We start from the raw sequence: 20,975 nt of genomic DNA on the forward strand, positions 1-20,975 counted from the left end.
ATGCTATTTCGAAAGTGAAACCGCGATCTAGACACGGTTCTTTCACAAAGAAAAGACTTTTTCGAAAGATCCTGTACTCCTCCAAAAATAAGGTTTACAGGATCTTTCAAAACAGGCTTTTCTTTTCAAAAGAACTGCGTCTAGACCGCAATTTCACTTTTGAAATAGCATTTTTTGAGGGGGAAAAAGATGCTGTGATGCAATTATGCAAATGAAGCATGGGAAAGTCAAATCCCAGCTTCATTTGCAATTCTGAATGTCTAACTTATATCCCTCTTTTGAAAGAGGGATGTAGTCTAGACACAGCCTATTTCTTCTTTGCAAGGCATTTAAGCGCAGTTTGGGGGGTGTTGTGGCTTAGTATGTGACCAGAATGATGAAGTTTGAATTTGAAAACTGTCCAGACATTATAAGCAGAGATCTTAACCTTGCTATGTAGAAAAAACAAATTATTTCCACTATCCTGCTACTAGTAAATCTTAATTCCTGTCTTTAGTAAAAACTGGACAAATTGTACACATATGGTTTATGGTAAGTTAAAGAGACTCTCTCTTCTGATCAGGGCTGTTAATGGGAGGTACTAAAAGGGGGAAGTTGTCCTGGGGCCTGCTGATTTAAAAGGGTCTGGGCCTCTGAGTAGCAGCTACCATTCCTACTGCAGCAGCAGCCCGGAACTCTGGGGCCTTTAAATTGCCACCGGAGTCCCACTCAGCACAGTCCAGGCAGCGCGGGCTGAGGCACAACACAGTCTGGTGATGCTGATGGCTGGCTGACATTAATGTCACCTCTTTAACCCGAGGCCCTGCCCCTTTCAAGGGGTTGAGCTGAAACAACCCCTTCCTCCCCCTCCCCTCCCAGGCAGGGCCCAGCAAAATCTGTTGCCAGCCCTGCTTCTGATGAAATTTTGTTTTTCACCCCCCAGGCTTTTTAGAACATCTCAGGAGCAGGGAGATCTTCTGTTTAACAGAGAGAATGTTTTTTCTCTCTAACTAATGTTAATACTTTTTCCCCTTTCCTTCTTCCTTCCATAAGAGTCTCTGGTGTCTGCAGCTGCTTGGCTATGTCCTGTTTATATTGCCTTTACTGGGGCTATGTATGTCACTTTAAAGATTGCACTCAGGCTATTTCTACACAGTTTATATTTACTTTATGTATGTACTGTATCTTTCTCAATATAAAATATTGTGAATGCTGGAAAAATTAAAAAAATATTGATTGAAACAACTCTTGACTAGAAAACAGCCTAAATATAGAATAATGATATCAAGACCAACTTTATTTGGTATTCAAAATGCAGAAGTGTGTGTCTGTACAAAGAAATTAAGTGGGTGTGAGGTTTTTATAGTAGCAATGCTGTAGTTGGTATTTATAATTACTATTTACACATTAAGTTCTGACTGTGAAACTATTTTGCAGAGTATTGTTGCCTCCCTCCAACTAGCTCTTATGACTAGCAAGTCAAAAATAGTAACTGTTTTAAGTGAGAAGTATGAGGATGACTCATTCATAAACTACTGGGGAAATAACGTGGTTGCAACTTTGAAAGTGCAAATTTGACTGCCACACATTTATGGTTGTTACTATGTATATGGAACAGCACTTTTGCTTGTGGTTTTGGCTAGTGGGCTAGAGAAGAAATATCCCTTATGAAGGTTTGAAAAAGCTACATCAATATGTTACCTTTAGCCTTTACCTACAGGGATAGACAGCACTATATACCAATGAAGGACTGTGGTGTTCCTGAAGATGGGATCTGGGCATAACCAGAGAGGAGTCCCCATTAAATCAAGATTAGCTGATGCACTCAAGGAGTTACCTAGGGTAAGAGCATTAGTGTACGTCTGTTTGTGGAAGAAAAACAGCCCCCACTTATCTTTGCTCACCCAGTCTTGCACTTATTGGCTGTGTCTACATTGGCATCCCTTTCCAGAAAAGGGATGCTAATGAGACGCTTCGGAATTGCAAATCCACGGGGGATTTAAATATGCCCCGCGGCATTTGCATTTACATGGCTGCCGCTTTTTTCCGGCTCGGGGTTTTTGCCGGAGAAAAGCGCCAGTGTAGATGCGATTTTCTGGAAAATAAGTCCTTTTCCGGGAGATCCCTTATTCCTACTTTCAAGAAGGAATAAGGGATCTCCCGGAAAAGGGCTTATTTTCCGGAAAATCGTGTCTACACTGGCGCTTTTCTCCGGCAAAAACCCCGAGCCGGAAAAAAGCGGCAGCCATGCAAATGCCGTGGGGGATATTTAAATCCCCCGCGGATTTGCAATTCCGAAGTGTCTCATTAGCATCCCTTTTCCGGAAAGGGATGCCAATGTAGACACAGCCATTAGGTATAACTACTGCTGTATCTCTTGTAAAGGGAAATTGACACACACTACCAATTATCTCCTCCTAAACTGGCTGTAAGATTGTCAAGGTACATGTCTGCATTAGTCTGCTCCCATTTGTTCCCACATGTGTTTGTAGAAACTTTAAAATGTCAAGAGAGTAAAAAATCATGGGACTATGCCATTCGAAATGGATTAAAATGTGCAGCATAGTGCTTCTGCAAGAGAACCAGATGACTCTGCTCTTGAGCGTTAAAGCTGAAAAATGTACAGAGAACAGCAAAAACTAGATTTAATCTTTTAATGATTGTGTCAAAAACAACAATTAATAGCATTTAAACTGTTTAAATAAGCAACCCAGGCATTTTTAAAAAATTTACCACCCCATCAAACATCTAACTTGAGCGTATTCAGTTCAGTATTTAGGCTGATAGTTATTTTTTTTCCATGTGATAACTGACCCCAACACAGTTAAATGTGAAGTGAACTCTAGTCTGGCAGAACAACATTCTTAACAAAATTCTAATTCCATAATCATTTCCTAATGGTAACGTACAATCCAGAAAGATCCTATCTTGATATTGATATTCCACTGGGATGATAGTGTTCTGCTCTGTACAAGACACAGTCCTAGTCCTAAGGGATCTGCAATGATTTTCTGGTATCAGACATACATAAACCCTCCTGGCTCTGAGCTGCCTTTTCAAAGTAAAACAGTATTCTAGGAGTGCCTATCTATCTTGGAAGCTGAGTGCAATCTGACAATGTGACAACCATCCATTTGTGTCAAGTGCTAACCCCTGAGTCATGAAAGATACTAAGGCACCAAATAAGCATAAGAGAATTTTTACAAAACCTTATAATTAGAAATATTTTCAGGACTAAAATTCAGTGCAGAAAGGCTTTCCTTTTTTGAGGCTGAGAACTATCTTTGCAATGGCATCTGGTAATTTGTAATTTAAACTAATTACAGGTTCATTTCACTGTTCATGCTGCTTAAAGCTCAAGAAATTGTTATTTTAGATTAAAATGGATATTTGTTAAATAGTAATCTTTTGGGTATCCTTAATACAGTACCTGCACATGTTTTAATGCTTTACAAATAAAAAAAAAGACTAGCCTCTTGATTACAAAGTAAATAAATTAAAAAACTAAGGCTGTGTCCACACTAGCAGGTTTTTGCGCAAGATCCCATAGAGCGTCCACACAGCCCGCCCGCTCTTGCGCAAGTAAAGCATGGGAAGAGAGGGCTTTTTGCGCAACAGCTATGCTCTCTTCTAAAAAGTGTAAGCCCTATTGCGCAAATGTGGCTGTGGGGCAGGGGTTTCTTGCGCAAGGAAGCCCTATGGCTAAAATGGCCATCAGAACTTTCTTGCGCAAAGAGCATCCACATGGATGCTCTTGCGCAAAAGCACATGGCGTGTTCTTGTGCAGGAACTCTTGCGCAAGATGTTCTTGTGGAAGAACCTGCCAGTGTAGACATTGCCTAAGAGTATTAAATATAGTATAGAGAAAACAGCATAAAGACATGGATTTAGCAGTAATATTAGTAAAGTTGCTCCGGCTAGGCAAGGAAATAAGAATTCTGTCTCCAGCCTACTGTTACAAGTTAAAAACCACCTCAGGGCATTCATAAATATCTTCTCTTCACTGCCACTCATCCATTTACTGTTTTATATAATTGGAACAATATTTTGAGGGAGGCTTTTCTCAAACAAGCTAGAGGTGAGAGCTCTGAATAAGTGGTGTGTACAAATAATGCAGTTGACAATTTTTTTTGTCTGTTGACAAAAACAGTTAAAATCTGAGAAATCTACATTCACTGAAAACTTGTGAATTTCTATATCAAATGACTGAATCTATGGTCTGCATTATGTTTGTCAATTGTGGTGTTTTGTTCACTTGTACCTAAGTAGCCACATAACCGTAAAGCATAAGTTTAACAAATTCAAAACTTGAATTTGGTGTGTAACATCTGTTTCTTAGGCAGACAATCGGTAGTAAAGCTCAAACCTTAGTGAAATAAGTGGAAGCAGCTATTCAGGCTGTCTCTGCATTTGTCTCAATAGGTTTGATGGCTGCAAAAAGAGGTAAAGGAGCAGTGTACGCATCCACTCACATTCACCCCGTCGGTGCTACCCAGAACCAAGGAGTCCCTTTTAATAAAAGTTATTTTTATCTGGATATGAAGAATGAGTGGCAGGGTGGCTCCATGGTTAATCTTCTTGTAAACAGACTTGCTCCTGTGGATGGGACCATTGTACAAATTGTTGCATGGTTCATTATGAACTGAATTCCCACTGAAGCAGCTGGAAATGGGTTACCACACAAGTGTTTTCTCTAACATCTCACTGAGGTTGTCCCTGCTATTAAATTCCGTTCTTAAAGCCCTTCGTACATATGTACCCTGAGATGCAGCCTCTTTGCCACCTATTTTCACATATCTTCTGTCAGTTAAAACCTGAATGATTAATGCAGTAAGAGGACATGCATATCTGCGCATCTTGTAATTGTCATTTTCCTTTCTGTAATCAAACTTGGATTACATAATTAAATCCTGGATGAATTTACATTCTGTAATTAAACAGGGCCACTGTCCTCCTGAAAGTATATTTTCTCCCATGTAATCAGGTGGCAGGCACAGAAGAATCTCCAGAGGTTGAGAATGACACCTTGATCAAAGGGGTTCTCTGATTCACTGTGTCGGAGATAGGAGATGCGATGGCGTGACATGAATTCCCAGGTGGTTGTGTTACATGACACTAGGTACAAATGTGAAACCAGCAGCAGCATCACTACAATGGTGAATATGACTATCAAGAGGAAGGACAAGAGAAGAAAGATGTTGTGCTTCAGCCACTCCCAAGACTGTTCAAAATAAAGGCCTGACCTTTCAATTAAAAGAGAAACATGGCTAAGTCAAACAGGGTTAGATACAAAACAGAAGATATATTATACAAATATTCAGCTTGACTCGTAAATACTGCACTCTCAACCAGTGTTCCCTCTAAGCTGTGAGACAGCATTTAGGAGGAGCATTGCCAGCAAATCCAGAGAAGTGATTATTCCCCTTTATTCTGCTCTGGTGAGGCTACATCTGCAGTATTGTGTCTAGTTCTGGGTCCCCCACTATACAAAGGATGTGGATACATTGGAGAGGGTCCAGCGGAGGGTCACCAAAATGATTAGGGGGCTGGAGCACATGACCTATGAGGAGAGACTGAGGGATTTGGGTTTGTTTATTCTGCAGAAGCGAAGAGTGAGGGGGGATTTGATAGCTGCCTTCAACTTCCTGAAGGGAGGTTCCAAAGAGGATGGAGAAAGGCTGTTCACAGTAGTGACAGGTGGCAGAACAAGGAGCAATGGTCTCAAGTTACAGTGGGAGAGGTCTAGGTTATTCAAATAGTTGAAAAACTATTTCACTAGGAGGGTGGTGAAGCACTGGAATGGGTTATCTAGGGAAGCGATGGAATCTCCATCCCTAAAGGTTTTTAAGTCTCGGCTTGACAAAGCCCTGGCTGGGTTGATTTAGTTGGGATTGGTCCTGCCTTGGGCTGGGGGCTGGACTTGTTGACCCCCTTTGGTCTCTTTCAGCTCTATGATTCACAGGTGATCATCAGCCCCACCCAGTCAGAGGCTTAGGGCTCTATGCACAGAGCAGACCTACTGGCCAGGGCTGATTAATCACTTGAGCAGCTGTGCTGCCATGCAGCTTAGAGGGAACACTGCTCTCAACTGATAATTTCTGCTGTGTTTTATAGCTTTTGCAGTGTTTTATAGCTTCAAACCATTGCATAAACTTTGGCAGGAGCTGCTGCACCAAGACTCAAAATAAAGCTAAATTCTGAATACAATGAAACAGACTGGAAAAAGGTCTTGGACAACTTCCTAGCTGTTAGGGTGTGGTTAAACAATGGAATAAATTGCCTAGGGAGGTTGTGGAATCTCCATCTCTGGAGATATTAAATAGCAGGTTAGACAGACATCTATCAGGGATGGCCTAGACGGTACTTGGTTCTGCCATGAGGGCAGGGGACTGGACACGATGACCTCTCAAAGTCCCCTCCAGTTCTAGTATTCTATGATTTTATCTAAAACCTCTATTAAAATTAAGTTGTCCTGAGAGTAAACTGACAAGGCAGGAAAAGAGCTCTTAGAGTACAATTCCAGGAGACACTAACAAAATAGTTTATAGGGAGTTTCACCTACTGCCCATTTATCAATATAGATTGCACAGTAATTAATTAAGGAAAGTTAAACAGTCACCAACAAAGCAAAATTACTTTATTCATTTATTTTGTGCCCTCTGGACCTTTACAACCCAAAATAACAAACTGCATAACTAATCACCTGAGTTCTATCAACAGTATATCTCTGTTGAAAGTCCCCTAGTGCTGACACAAAGTACAGAGAATGGCAGCTGACTTTAAATGCAATATATCTGTTTCCAGATGCCAAAGCCTGCTTCTTTTTGTCCAGAAGTTTTGATGTTTCTGTAACCTCCGGAAAAGTCAAGGTTGTATTGCAAGCAAGACTATTTTCCTCTTATTTATCAGGGGAGTGTCTGTCCTATATATCTGGTTTTACATGCTCTAACTCAGGTAACATCATTTGGGGCAATTTAATTAAGTCAATTCACATTTCCGGTTCTTCAAATAATCCCCCATTCTACAATTTCCTTGCCCATATGTTCCCACTTCCTGAATGGACTCAAGCTTTAAGTGTTTTAAGACAGTGGTTACACAGAGGTCTTCTAAGGGGTACATCAACTTACCTCGATATTGTCTAGTTTTACAAGAGGCTACATAAAAAGCACTAGTGCCATATAAATTTCATACAGATGACTTGTTTTACTGCTCTGTATACTATACAAAAGTATATATTTTTATTCCAATAATATAGTAAAAATGAGAAAGGAAGCAATTTTTCAGTAATAGTGTGTTGTGACACATTTTTATGTCTGATTTTGTGAGCAAGTAGTTTTAAAATGAGGTGAAACCTGAGGGTATGTAAGGCAAATCAGACTCCTGAAAGGAGTACAATAGTCTGGAAACATGGAGAGCCACTGTTTTAAGGAGCACCCTATTAAGTGGCTATGTTACTCCTCCGTGGCAATAATCAGAGAGGTGCAATCAGGAAAGCTGGTTATAGCATGCAGGCAAGGAGAGACCATGTCATGTGAATGCCATTGCTATCTTGCTCTACCCAAACCAGTCAGTAGGCGTTTGGAATGTCCATCTCATCAAAACTCTCAAGACCCCAATGGTAAACTGTCCCTGGCAGAGGCTGCCATTTAAAGTGCTTACCATGCAATGTGAAAGGCCCACAAGAGAACCACAAGCTGCACAGCCAGGTAGGCTATAAAGAATGGATGATTCCTCTCTCCTATGCAGTTCTCAATCATGGGGCAGTGATGGTCATAGCGACGTACACAGTGCCGACACAGCTGGCAGTGCTTGGCTCTCATTGGTTGCTGTGAAATAAGCAGATACTAAGAATAGTCTACCCATATCCAACGCCTTGTTTCATAGAAAATAGATGGGTAGTCATCCCAGGTCACTTCTTCTGCAAAGTGAAACAGTTCCCCCCGCTCTCCCTTAAAAAGCAGTTATTTTAGTAATACTTGCATAATGCCTTACAAAGGAGATTATCACCCCTCTTTTACAGATGGGGAACAGAAAGACAGTGGTAAAATGACCCATGGCCAATATTTGCTATAAAAGTTCCCTTAACTAGCTACAGAATAAAGCTGCAAACACATAAGGGAAGGAATCAGCTGAAACAAAAGCTCAATGTGGATATTTAAGAAAAAGATTATCAGAGTCTGATGGTGAAAAACTAGTGCCACTCAAGAGAATGTTTTGAGTGTGTACAAGGAAATGCTTTTTTTTTTTTAATCTTCCTGGACACATGGATGAAAGGGTAGGACAGAAATATCTATTCCTCCGCCGATATGTGGAGAAAGGTGGGTTCAAGGGCTAATGGGGCAGTATAGTTAGAGAAGGGATCATCTCAACAGGTGACATGCCAGCTAAGGGTATAACCTTCAAGTACACATATGCTCTAGTCTCTTATCTATTTCAGCAACAAACTGGCTGATAGCTTCTTCTTCCAGTCAGTCTTCAGGTATTTACAGAAGCAGGAACAAACCTGCATGAAACTGACAAGGACTGTGACTGTAAACAGGCATTTCTGGGATGAATGCTCACCCTTTTCAAGAACTAATCTAATTGCAAGAAGTAGAAAAAAGAGCAGACTATGTTTTTAATGGTTAAAACTGACTTTTCTTTGCTCCTATGCATCTAAATAAGCTCATAGCAATCTGCTCACACTTTACATGTTCCCCCAGATGAACTTCACCTTTTGACTTTACTAGCATATTTTCAAATGATGTCTCTGAAGATGAGAGAAGGCCTTAGTTGACATGGCAACTAGGAAGCAGGGTTTTCCCCAGTGTGGAGAGAGCAGCACTTTGTTTCTGTGAACTTCCAAGGATTAATTTTCTTAATCTTAAAAATTAAGTTTCCCATTTTAAAATGTTTAATTACACTCTCTGCCTGAATCACCTTTCATGTCAGGAGTGTACCCGAATCAAAGTTTCTAGTTCTGTCTGCTCCTGCTTTTGCTTTTTACATCAAGATGATGAGAATGTAAGTTTACATGAAATGGGTGATGCCTTCTATCTGTTCAGCATGCTGGACAATAACAGAATATAAGGTAGCCACATGAATATCAGCTCACTAAGCAGTCATTCCAATCCCTCGATCAGTGGTGGGCAACCTGTGGCCCATCGGGATTCTGTGTGTGGCCAATGAGGCATTTTGTTTACCATTGTCCATGCTCAGGGCTGCCAGATTCTGCTGGTTTCCATCCATGTAGTTTATTTCCTACTGGAATTACTAAATGACACACCCACAAAGCAAGGGCATGTAACGAGAGGTGTGCGCTTCTTGCACAGAATATCAGTTGTGAGAGCCATGCACTCCTACAGCCAATCAAAGCTCTGCTACACTTTAGTTGGTACACTGTGCAAATTCTACGTACGAAAGTGCAATTAGCAAAACTACCTACTCTCAGAAGACTGAGTTTTGATAATCTTGTGGCCCACTGAAATGAAGGAGGGTCACTAATATGGTGCACTCACTAGGCTAGGTTCCCATCACTGCCCTTGACCAACTGTTGCACACACATACCTACCTTCAGCATGCAATATCCACAGCGCCGCAACCGAACATTGCTTGGAAGTTGAGGCATCATTACGCTTTGTTCTTCATTCACCCCTACCTACAAAAAGGTGATAAAAGAGGGGAGTTAGGACTGTCGATACAGTAAGCTAAGGGCGTGATTCCCAGTTTGCACATACATACATATGCTAGCTTTCATCAAGCCAGCATGAGTGTAAATAGTAGTGCAGCCATGTAACACAAGCAGCAGCAAAGGCACAGATTAGCAGGCCTGAATAAAAACCCACCTGAAACTGGTATTTGGCATGGCTAATATTTATATTTTGCACTAACTTGATAAGAGCTAGTGCAAGTACATGTATGTGAGCCTGGGATAATTGGTTAACCTTCATGGTTACACGCAACCCCTGCCCCCATGCTGCAGCCTCTGTATCAGAGACAGCAGCATGGGGGAGGAGTGCAGGTAGGAGCTGGTGCTCACAGGGAGCTGGCTTTTAAGCATGCCCCTGTGGACACTGGCTCCCAGTGAGCTGCCTACTCTCCCTCCACACTTCTGCCTCTGTATCAGAGGCAGCACTGTAGGAGGGCAAGTGGGAGCCGGTACTCTTGGGGAACCAGCTCCTGCCCCCTCTCTCTGCTGCCTCTGATATGGAGACAGTAGCACAGGGGGGCAGTTCACGTAAATATGTACCTGCTGAAAATTTCAGTGGGTATACATTTACCAAGATAAATGCTTTTTAACATCCCTACTGTAGACATAGCCTAAGGATGAGTAGAAAAGTTAGTTTGTATTTCAGACTTTGGAGAGAGGGATATAAAGTGTCTCAGCAACCATTAGTGATAGAGATGCAGCCGTGTTAGTCTGGTCTAGCGGAAACAAAAGACAGAACTATGTAGCATTTTAAAGACTAACAAGATGGTTTATTAAGTGATGAGCTTTCGTGGGCCAGACCCACTTCCTCAGATCAAATTGTAGAAGAAAATTGGCACAACCATATATACCAAAGTGATACAATCAAAAAAAATAACACATATGAAATTGACAAATCAAATTTTAGAACAGAGTGGGGGTGAGGTGGGAAGGTTAGTGACTGTGAGGTAATGACATTAGGGGTGATAATAGGGGAAGTTTCTGTGAGGTAATGACAATCTTTGTTGAGACCCATACATAAAGTGTCAAATATAAGCATGAATGACAATTCTGAAGCTTCTCTTTGAAGTCTGGAATTAAAATATCTTTGAAGCAATATGCATGTTTTAAGGTCATTGAGGGAATGGTCAGTCTGGCTAAAATGGCAGGCAACAGCTTTCTCTCTGTGAGAGAGTCTTATGTCTGTTTTGCGTGCATTGATTCTTTGGCGAAGTCTCTGAGAAGTTTGTCCAATGTACATAGCAGACGGACACTTTAGGCACATGATGGCATAAATTATATTTCTGGATGAACAGGAATATGTATTCTTGATCTTATAACTCAGTTGGTTAGGTCCAATAATGGTGTCAGCAGAGTAAATATGTGGTCAAAGCTGGCACCAGGGTTTGTTGCAAGGGAAAGTTCCAGGGTTGGTATTAGTGTGGTATGTCCTGTAGTTGTAGGTAAGAATCATCCTGAGGTTAGGTGGTTGTCTATAGGAGACTATGGGTCTGTCTCCCAGAGCTTCTCGGAGGGTAGTATCCTGTTCCAATATAAGTTGTAGTTTATTGATAATGCGTTGGACGGGTTTAAGTTGGGGGCTATAGGTGATGACAAGTGGTGTTCTATTGTTGGTTTTCTTGGGTCTGTCTTGAAGTAGATGGTTTCTGGGTATTCGTCTGGCTCTTTCAATTTGTTTTATTATTTCTCCGGGTGGGTAATTGAGGTTTATAAATGCTTGGTAGAGATCCTGAAGTCTCAACAAAGATTCTAATTATCTCACCCGTTACAAAGATAGCTTCCCAGTTATCACCCCTAATGTCATTACCTCACAGACACTAACCTTCCCCCCTCACCCCCACTCTGTTCTAAAATTTGATTTGTTAATTTCATATGTGTTCATTTTTTTGATTGTATCACTTTGGTATATATGGTTGTGCCAATTTTCTTCCACAAATTGATCTGAGGAAGTGGGTCTGGCCCACGAAAGCTCATCACCTAATAAACCATCTTCTTAGTCTTTAAAGTGCTACATAGTTCTGTCTTTTGTTTCAGCCACCATTAGTTAGCTATCTCTTTTTTTACAGCATTATAGTCATTACCAGTCCTAGCTCTTTTAGGGTACATCTACACAGCAGGGCTTAACTCGAAATAAGCTACACAAATTGAACTATGTCGACTGCATAGCTTATTTCAAAATAGCTTATTTCAAAATTGGGAGCATCTACACAGCTCTTATTTAGAAATAGAGCACTCTTCCACTGACTTCCCTTACTCCTTGTACAATGAGGGTTACAGGAGTCGGGAGTAAGAAATCCTCCAGCTTGACAGTATTTTGACATTATTTCGAAATAACTGCCTGCTGTGTAGACGTGGACTAAGTTATTTCGAAATAACGCTAGTTATTTCAAAACAATGTTGCTGTGTAGATGTACCCTTGTGGTTTAGGAACATTAAAAATAGAGAACTATTCCTTGAGAAGTAAAGGATAAAAACCCAACATGGCATGACAACCTCAGCAATGTAGAGAATCTCATGAGATCCAACTTAATACAATGTACATATACACACACACAAAACTGTTCAGAGATTGGCACTATTTTAGCAACTGACAATCACCCAATGTGTGGAGACAGGATGAAAACTTTGGCACGGAGCCACACAGGACTCATCATAGGACATAAATAGCAATAAGACTGCTCTATCTGCCTCGAAATACAAGGGATATGCATTTGCTGTAGAATTAGTGCTAGTTCATAAACACAGACAAAATTCAGTTAAATTTTGGAAAGGATTAAAGTGATAATAGATATTAAATTGTTTATACAAAGCAAGAAAAGGTGCCCAAGAATGTTAATAAAGGATAAATGTATACTACTTAGAGAGAATTTCTTCTAATTTTTGCACAAATATATCTTTCAAGAGGGATACATTAACAGATTACTTTGTTAAAGTAAATACAGCTATAAATACAGTTTTCTTCCAGCTTACACCTCTCTCCTGGTTTTCTATATGCATGCAATTGGCAGCAGTGAGTGAACATAAGTAGGTATCTGTTCTATAGTAAGGATGTTAAGTATCATCTAATTCACTAATTGAATAGTCGATGCATTTTACATTGACTATTCGATTAGTCGATCAGACGGCGTTGTCCTCTCCAGGCGATGCTGCCTCTTTGAAACGTCACTGCTGTGGGCTCTGTGCAGCTCTGCCGCTTTGAAGTAACTCCCTCTCCCCCCCCCCCCCTTGCTGCCTCTATCTAATAGAGACAACAAGGGGGGGGGGGAGAAGCGACTAGTTAACTATCCTGTAGATAAGCATTATCATTATCATTCAATAAGCATTTGCATATCAGATAGTTGACTAGTCCTTAACATTCGTATTCTACAGAGCACTGTAGCCCACTGAGCCAAGTGAATGCATCAGCTCAGTAAGACAAAGCGGAAAAGCTTGTGAGTGTGAAGGGAAATTCAGAAGGGGGAACAGTATGATAAATGCACCTACAAAAATTTGTGATTATCTAGCACAGGGGTGGCCAACCCGCAGCTCTTCACATCTGAAAGTGCGGATTGCAAAGCCACCCCATGCGCCCCTACAAACAGCCCCCAGTGCTCACTGGGTGCAGGGGAGCTGTCTGGTGCGGCAAGATGGCAGTGGCCAATGGAAGCCTGACCCATGGTCTTTAAAGGGACAGTAGCCTTTTTTTTTTTTTCTCAACAACTCTGGCTGGTGGGGAGCTCTTGCTTTTCTTTTTTTTTTTTTTTTTTTTTGCTCAACAATTCTGGTGTAGCTCTTTGCATTTTTTCCACCTCTGTTTCGTCTCTCTTCATTTAAATGGGTTGGCCACCCCTATCTAGCAAGTTGGAAAGAAAAAAATCTATAGGTTTTATAACCAGGAAGATTGGTTCCCACTTCCTGTCAACTATGATTCATGCTAACAGAATGATTTACCTTCTCTTCCTCATCAGACTCAACAAAACCTGGATCCATGAAAGACACTGCAAAGTACAGCAAGACAGAGCACAGAACCAGTAAGATAAATATCAGTGGCTGCAGCAACTCTCCATGCTCTTCCTGCTTTTGCAGATCTGAAAAGAGGCATTATAGAGGGAGTGAGTCCATGTGAAATGTTTAGGGCAACAAATCATTCTCCTTGACTTTAGCTATGGGATTCAAAGTGGGACTGAATTTCATCAGAACTGTGGGAAGTATGCCTCAATGGCTCAGGAAGTCAGGACACATCACAGCAGCCGATCCCAAAGAGAAAAAGGCCATTTGGCCTGGGCATCAAATTTAGACTCTTGTTAATTTTTTGGCATTTGGCATCAGTTTCACAACTTCTTTTTATTGCTGGCCTGAGCCATTCTTGCGCCCCGGGCAGAGGGCACGAGGCGCATGCGTGTCCCCGCCCCCCAGGCACCATCCTATGGGAGGCGCCTGACTGAAGTGGTAAGGGGCACCACGGCCCTGGGCGCACGGCACATGCGTGGCCCCATCCCCGGGCATGCGGCGCCTCTTACCACTTCAGTCAGGCGGCCCCCCCCCAAGTTGGTGCCCCGGGCAGCTGCCCGGCTAGCCCCTGCCCCTTAATCCGGCCCTGTATGCATCCCTATATGAGCAAAATGTGACACACACTTTCAGCTTAGAGCTGCAAAAGGCTAGAAAATCATTTGTTAAATATAAAATATTCAAATTAGATCTAATTTTTGGTTCCTTTTTTGTTTTCATGTGTTGTCATTTTTTTTTTTTTTTTTTGTATTATGTATAGGGCCTCAAAAGCAGCAAGTGGCCCGAGCCTCTTTGGACCTCTGAGACAGTCTGGCAGTCCCCTCTGTGAAGGAAGCTATTTACAAAGAGCCCTTACAATATACCTAAGAGTTTCAGAGGGGCAAACAATTTCCCCCCTCTAATTTGAAAGTCCTTCCCAGAACTTCAGTCTCTCTTCACCTTCTACAGCTGCTCTGCAGTAGAACATAAAAATGGCCATATTGGGTCAGACCAAAGGTCCAGCTAGCCCAGTAGCCTGTCTGCCGACAGTGGCCAGCACCAGCTACCCCAGAGGTGGTGGACCGAAGACAATGATCAAGCAATTTGTCTCATGCCATCCATCTCCAGCCTCTGACAATCAGAGGCCAGGGACACCATTTCTATCCCCTGGCTAATAGCCTTTATGGACCTAACCTCCATGAAATTATCTAGCTTCTCTTTAAACTGTTATAGTCATGGCCTTCACAGCCTCCTCTGGCAAGGAGTTCCACAGGTTGACTACACGCTGTGTGAAGAACTTTCTTTTATTAGTTTTAAACCTGCTCCCCATTAATTTCATTTGGTGTCCTCTAGTTCTTCTATTATGAGAACGAATACATAACTTTTCTTTATTCACCCTCTCCAAACCACTCAGGATTTTATATACCTCTATCATATCCCCCCTCAGTCTCCTCTTTTCTAAACTGAAAAGTCCCAGTCGCTTTAGCCTTTCTTCATATGAGACCCTTTCCAAACCCCTAATCATTTTAGTTGCCCTTTTCTGAACCCTTTCCAAGGCCAAAATATCTTTTTTGAGGTGAGGAAACCACATCTGTACACAGTATGGTACGCCCACATCTTGACTAGTTTTATACAGGGGCAGTAAGATATTCCGTGTCTTATTTTCTATCCCTTTCTTAATAATTCCTAACATCCTATTTGCCTTTTTGACCGCCACTGCACACAGTGTGGAAGTTTTCAGAGAACTATCTACGATAACTCCAAGATCTCTTTCCTGATTTGTCATAGCCAGATTAGCCCCCATCATACTGTACGTATAGTTGGGGTTATTTTTTCCAACGTGCGTTACTTTACACTTATCCACATTAAATTTAATTTGCCATTTTCTTGCCCAATCACTCAGTTTGGTGAGATCTTTTTGAAGTTCTTCACAGTCTGCTTCTGTCTTGACTATCTTAAACAGTTTAGTATCATCCGCAAACTTTACCACCTCACTGCTTACCCCTTTCTCCAGATCATTTATGAATAAGTTGAAAAGGATTGGTCCCAAGACTGACCCTTGGGGGACACCACTAGTTACCCCTCTCCATTCTGAAAATTTACCATTTATTCCTACCCTTTGTTTCCTGTCTTTTAACCAGTTCTCAATCCACGAAAGGACCTTCCCTCTTATCCCATGACAATGTAATTTACACAAGAGCCTTTGGTGAGGGACCTTGTCAAAGGCTTTCTGAAAATCTAAGTATACTGTATCTACTGGATCCCCCTTGTCTGCATGTTTGTTAACCCCTTCAAAGAACTCTAATAGATTAGTAAGACATAATTTCCCTTTACAGAAACCATGTTGACTTTTGTCCAACAAATTATGTTCTTCTACGTGCCTGACAATTTTATTCTTTACTACTGTTTCGACTAATTTGCCTGGTACTGAAGTTACACTTACCGGTCTGTAATTGCCAGGATCGCCTCTAGAGCCCTTTTTAAATATAGGTGTCACGTTAGCTGGTCATTAGGCACGGAAGCCGATTTAAAGGATAGGTTACAAACCACAGATAATAAATACTTCAGCAATTTCCCATTTGAGTTCTTTTAGAACCCTTGGATGAATGCCATCCGGTCCCAGTGATTTGTTAACGTTAAGTTTTTCTGTTTGTTCCAAAATCTCCTCTAATAACACTTCAATCCGGGACAGCTCCTCATATTCATCACCCACAAAGGACAGTACAGATTTAGGAATCTCACTAACATCCTCAGCCGTGAAGACTGAAGCAAAGACATCATTTAGTTTCTCCGCAATGGCTTTATTGTCCTTGATTGCTCCTTTTATAGCTCGATCGTCTAGGGGACCCACTGGTTTTTTAGCAGGCTTCCTGCTTCTAACGTACTTAAAAAACATTTTGCTATTTCTTTTTGAGTTTTTGGCTAACTGTTCCTCAAAATCTTTTTTTGCTTTTCTTACTACATTTTTACACTTGATTTGACAGTGTTTATGTTTCTTTCTATTTATCTCACTAGGACTGGACTTCCACTTCTTGAAAGATGCCTTTTTGTCCCTCATTGCTTCTTTTACATGGTGGTTAAGCCACGATGACTCTTTTTTAGGTCTCTTACTATGTTTTTTAATTTGGGGTATACATTTAAGTTGGGCCTCTATTATGGTGTCTTTAAAAAGTTTCCATGCAGCTTGCATGGATTTGGCTCTAGTCACTGTGCCTTTTAATTTCTATTTAACTAACCTCCTCATTTTTGTGTAATTCCCTTTTTTGAAATTAAATGCCAGAGTGCTGGACTACTGAAGTCGTCTTCCCACCACAGGAATGTTAAATATTATTATATTATGGCCACTATTCCCAAGCGGTCCTGTAATGGTTATCTCCTGGTCTGGGACCTGATCCTGCGCTCCACTCAGGACTAAATCGAGAATTGCCTCTCCCCTTGTGGGTTCCTGTACCAGCTGCTCCAAGAAGCAGTCATTTAAGCCATTGAGAAATTTTCTCTCTGCTTCTCTTCCTGAGGTGACATGTACCCAGTCAATATGGGGATAATTAAAATCCCCCATTATTAGAGTTTTTTAGTGTGCTCTAACTAACTATTTTAGGAATATTATGATAGCTGCATTTCAGAAGTGGCCATCACGGCATCATTTGGTTTATAGTTTTTCCATTATCCAGGGTGACTAGTTGAGATGCTAAACTTCTGGAAGTAGGCACCAGAGCTTCTTCTGTGTCAAATACCTTTCACCCCTCTCCTCCGCTCTCCAAGCGATGACAGTGAGGTTTCCCCTCTATTCAGGTAGGACAGGGATCTAGCTGCATGGGGTGGGGATACAGCAGTCTCCTCCTCTCCCACCTCCCCAATTACAGGTAACTGTTCCTGGCCGATAATAACGGAGCACTGCCACCCAACCTCGAGTGCTCAAAAGTCGCGACTCTGGCCCCATCGATTTTGTTGTTAATCTCTTACTTCCGGGGTCTGAGCCTCCGCCTATTGACGCTTCTTTTTTTAAGCGAAAGCTGCGATGCTGACGTGCCGCCAGGCCGCGGGGCTGTAAGAGGAGCAGCCTGCGGGCTGCCATGTAGCGAACGCCCCTGAGGTAGCTGGCCACGGACCAGTGGCAGGGCGGCGGGGAGCCCAGGGGCCCGGCTCTCACCTGTGCGGTGCAGAAAGAGCGCGAGGGTGACGCCGCAGCTGAGCCCCGCGTGCGCCGCCCGCACCAGGGAGCTGCGGCCCCACGGAGCCGCCTGCAGCATCGTCCCGGCGCGGGGCAGCGCCCCCTACTCCACAACCGGAAGGGCGGCCCCGGCTCAGCCGCGCCTCCGGGCGAGGATTGGCCGGCCGGTTGCCATGGCAGAGGAGCGGGGGGGAGGGAGGGAGACCGCGCTCCCTGGCCAAGCTCACGAGCTGCTGGTGGCCGGTTGGCTCCGTCACTCGCGCTAGGCCGGGCCCCGCCTCGCGCGCTTCTGGCAGCCGTTAGTGCGGAGCCCCGCCCCTCGCTTCCGCTGCACTAGGCGGCGGTAGCGGGCAGCGCCAGAGCCTGGCTCCAGTGACTCGGTCCAGCGCCTCGCTCTGGCGGGATGGGCCTTGCCTCAGTGCATGTCCCAGCCCTTCACCTTCGTGGGCCGGTGCCAGGGCGGGGGGCTGGTCCCAGAGCGGGGGAGGTTGGGGCTGCCAGTCCTCAGCCCCGCCTGGGACTCGGGTGGAGAGTTAAAGGGCCCCAGGCTCAGGAGCCCTTTTGAATCCTGTTGGCTCTGAGAAGGGGTCAGGGCTGGGCGTTGGGAGTTGCCATGTGGCGCTTACCACGGGTGGCTCCTGGTTGGCAGCACAGCAGAGCTGCCTGCCCTGGTCCTATGCTGCTCCTCGAAGGGGCCAGCATGGCCCTGTGATCCCTGGGGGTGGGGAGCAAGGGACACGTGGATCTGTGTACTGCCCCTTTCTGCCAGCACCACCCTTCAGCTCCAATTTCCCACAGTTCCTATTCCCGGACAATAGGAGATGACAGAATGGTGCTTGACAGGAGCCGTGTGCTAAGACACGTCCCTCTCCCCCAACCTCCCCCCGCCATGGGGCCATGCTGGCTATTTACCATACTGGCCTACCCCTCGCGTATACCATGACTGGTTGTGCCTTTTCTTATATGTAATAAGAATAAAGGGTTTGAAGATGCCTGTTCCCACTGAGAATTTTGTCTATGACTACCTGATCCCATTTGACTGCTAGGTTGAGGATGATAATATACATGTATTTTTGAGGCAGCAAAAAGCAGATCAAATTCAGGTCTCCATTTTGCCTTTCTCTAAGCCCCAAAGATGTCTTCATTCTGGCTGGTGATCAGATCTGCCCTTACTGTATTTTTGACCTGCAGATTCCAAGGCCCCAGGTATACTCAGTACAACAGAGTGGCTATCAAACATAAGTACTTTGCTGGCAAATTCTGACAGCTGATGTTTCCCCCCCCCCGCAATTGCTATCAGGTTCCTCTGTCACATCCTTTGATTCCAGGAGATGCTCCTCTTCCTTGGCATGTTCATTCTCTGGGGAGGTATTGATAACCTGAGCCAGCTTGCTTTCTCATTTGTTTGCCATGCTAGAGTGCAGCTTTAGTATACCACGCCTTTCCCCCCTTGTTCAACACCTAACTCAGCGAGCCTGTATGACCCTTTGAAGCAAACTACCTGGTTTCTGATCATAGAATGGAAATTCACCAGAATCACATCTTCCCACCACATGCTGGATTAGACTCTGCAAATGGATATCAGTCCAGATCCTAGCATAGTCAATATTCTTTATTCAAGTAGGTATTGTAGGAAGAAAAAGTAGGCCACTAGCCTAAGATTCTGCACTCTCATGGCAATGGTGTTCAAGAAGGTCAAATGTGCATTATAGCTACCAGGCATCAGATACTCATAAGACTTCCACTAAAGCATTCCATAGGGATGCTTGAAATAGGGATGTGAAAAATGTTTACAAATATTAACCATGTAACTGATGGAAATTCCATTGGTTACATAGTTAAATGGGCTCTGTGGGTTCTTGGCTGTTACTTGCCCTGCGAGCTCCAGGCTGCCACCACCAGCCTCATAGACTCCTGGCTGCCACCGGCCCTGCAGTCTCTGGTCTGCCGCCGGCCCTGCAGGCTCTGGGCTCTGGTCTGCTGCCACTGTTGGTCCTGGCCCCGTGGGCTCTGGGCTGCCACCTTTGCCACTGACCCTGCAGGCTTCAGGCTGCTGCTGCCACAGACTCCAAGCTGTGGGATCCCAGCCACCACCAGCCCCGCAGGCTTTGGGCTGCCCACCCACACTCCCGAGCAGAGTTTAAACAGTAATAGGAATTGCTAAGCATCGCTTATCAGTTAACTGTTTAAACTTTTATATTCCTAGCTCCGTGGTCTCCAACCTTTTTAATCACAAGATCACTTTTCAATGTAAGTGCAATGGAAGATCTACCTCAAACCCAAATACCCTTGCCCGGCTTCCTTCCTGCCCCTTCTTTGAGGTTCCGCCCCTTCTCCAAGGCCTCACCCTGCTCACTCCATCCCTCTTCCTTCCCTGAATCTCATTCACTTTCACCAGGCTGGGGTAGAGGGTTGGGGTGCAGGCTCTGGTTGGACCAAGGGTTTCGGAGTGTGGGAGAGGACACCCTGAAGGTAGGACGGTGTGATGGGTTCTGAAGTAGACTAGGGGATAAGGCATTTGCCTGGGGAACACAGGGTTGGGGGCTTGAGTCCCTCCACCCACCCTGGGAGCAGCCGAACAGCCAACACAGGCTGCCCCAGGGATGGAGTTGGCTCCTGTATTAGGAAAACAGGATAAGGGATGTCCTGAAGGTAGGGCAGAGGGGTAAGATCTCCAGTGAACTTGAGGATAGGGCATCAGCCTCTGGAGCACAGGGTGGTGGGCTTGATCCCACCCCCTCCACCTGTCTTGGGAGCAACAGGATAGCCAACACAGGCTGTCCCATAGTAGGGAGGGAGCAGGTGCCCATATTAGGAAGGCAGGATAAAGGACCCACTGAGGGTAAGGAGGTTTGGTGTGTTCTGGAGTGGACTGGGGGATCGGGCATTCACCTGGGGAATGCAGGGTGGTGGGCTTGAGTCCAGCCCACCCTGGGAGCAGCAGAGTTAGGCAGGCTTACTCCTGCCCTGGCCCTTCACTGCTCCCAGAAGCAGCTGGCATGTACAGCAGTGGCTCCATGTGCTGCCCCTCACCCACAGTCCCTGACCCCACAGCCTCTGCCCACCAGGTCTCCATTATTGATCAATAGGAGCTGCAGGAGTGGTGTCTGCAGGCAAGGACAGCATGTGGAGACCCCCTGCTCTGACTCTCTCAGGGGCTGCAGGGACATG

General features: G+C 44.0%; 1 protein-coding gene across 2 annotated transcripts; it reads right to left on the minus strand.

Annotated features, from left to right (window-relative positions):
* Window positions 1-2,619: 2,619 nt before the first annotated feature.
* Window positions 2,620-17,996, minus strand: ZDHHC12 (zDHHC palmitoyltransferase 12). Of its 2 annotated transcripts, none has more exons than XM_006119036.5 (5): window positions 17,784-17,996; window positions 13,598-13,734; window positions 9,530-9,616; window positions 7,639-7,805; window positions 2,620-5,222 (listed from the first exon to the last, which is right to left on the minus strand). In XM_006119036.5, the coding sequence occupies exons 1-5, from the start codon at window positions 17,881-17,883 to the stop codon at window positions 4,913-4,915; spliced, it is 801 nt and encodes a 266-aa protein (XP_006119098.3). In that variant the 5' UTR covers window positions 17,884-17,996; the 3' UTR covers window positions 2,620-4,912. The 2 variants fall into 2 exon arrangements, with proteins under 2 accessions (XP_006119098.3, XP_006119097.1); XM_006119035.4 differs by lacking the exon at window positions 17,784-17,996 and adding an exon at window positions 17,597-17,745.
* Between the last annotated feature and the right edge of the window lie 2,979 nt (window positions 17,997-20,975).

The sequence above is a fragment of the Pelodiscus sinensis genome, chromosome 23 (genome assembly GCF_052426305.1).
Source record: "Pelodiscus sinensis isolate ZL-2025 chromosome 23, ASM5242630v1, whole genome shotgun sequence".
Taxonomy (NCBI): domain Eukaryota; kingdom Metazoa; phylum Chordata; order Testudines; family Trionychidae; genus Pelodiscus; species Pelodiscus sinensis.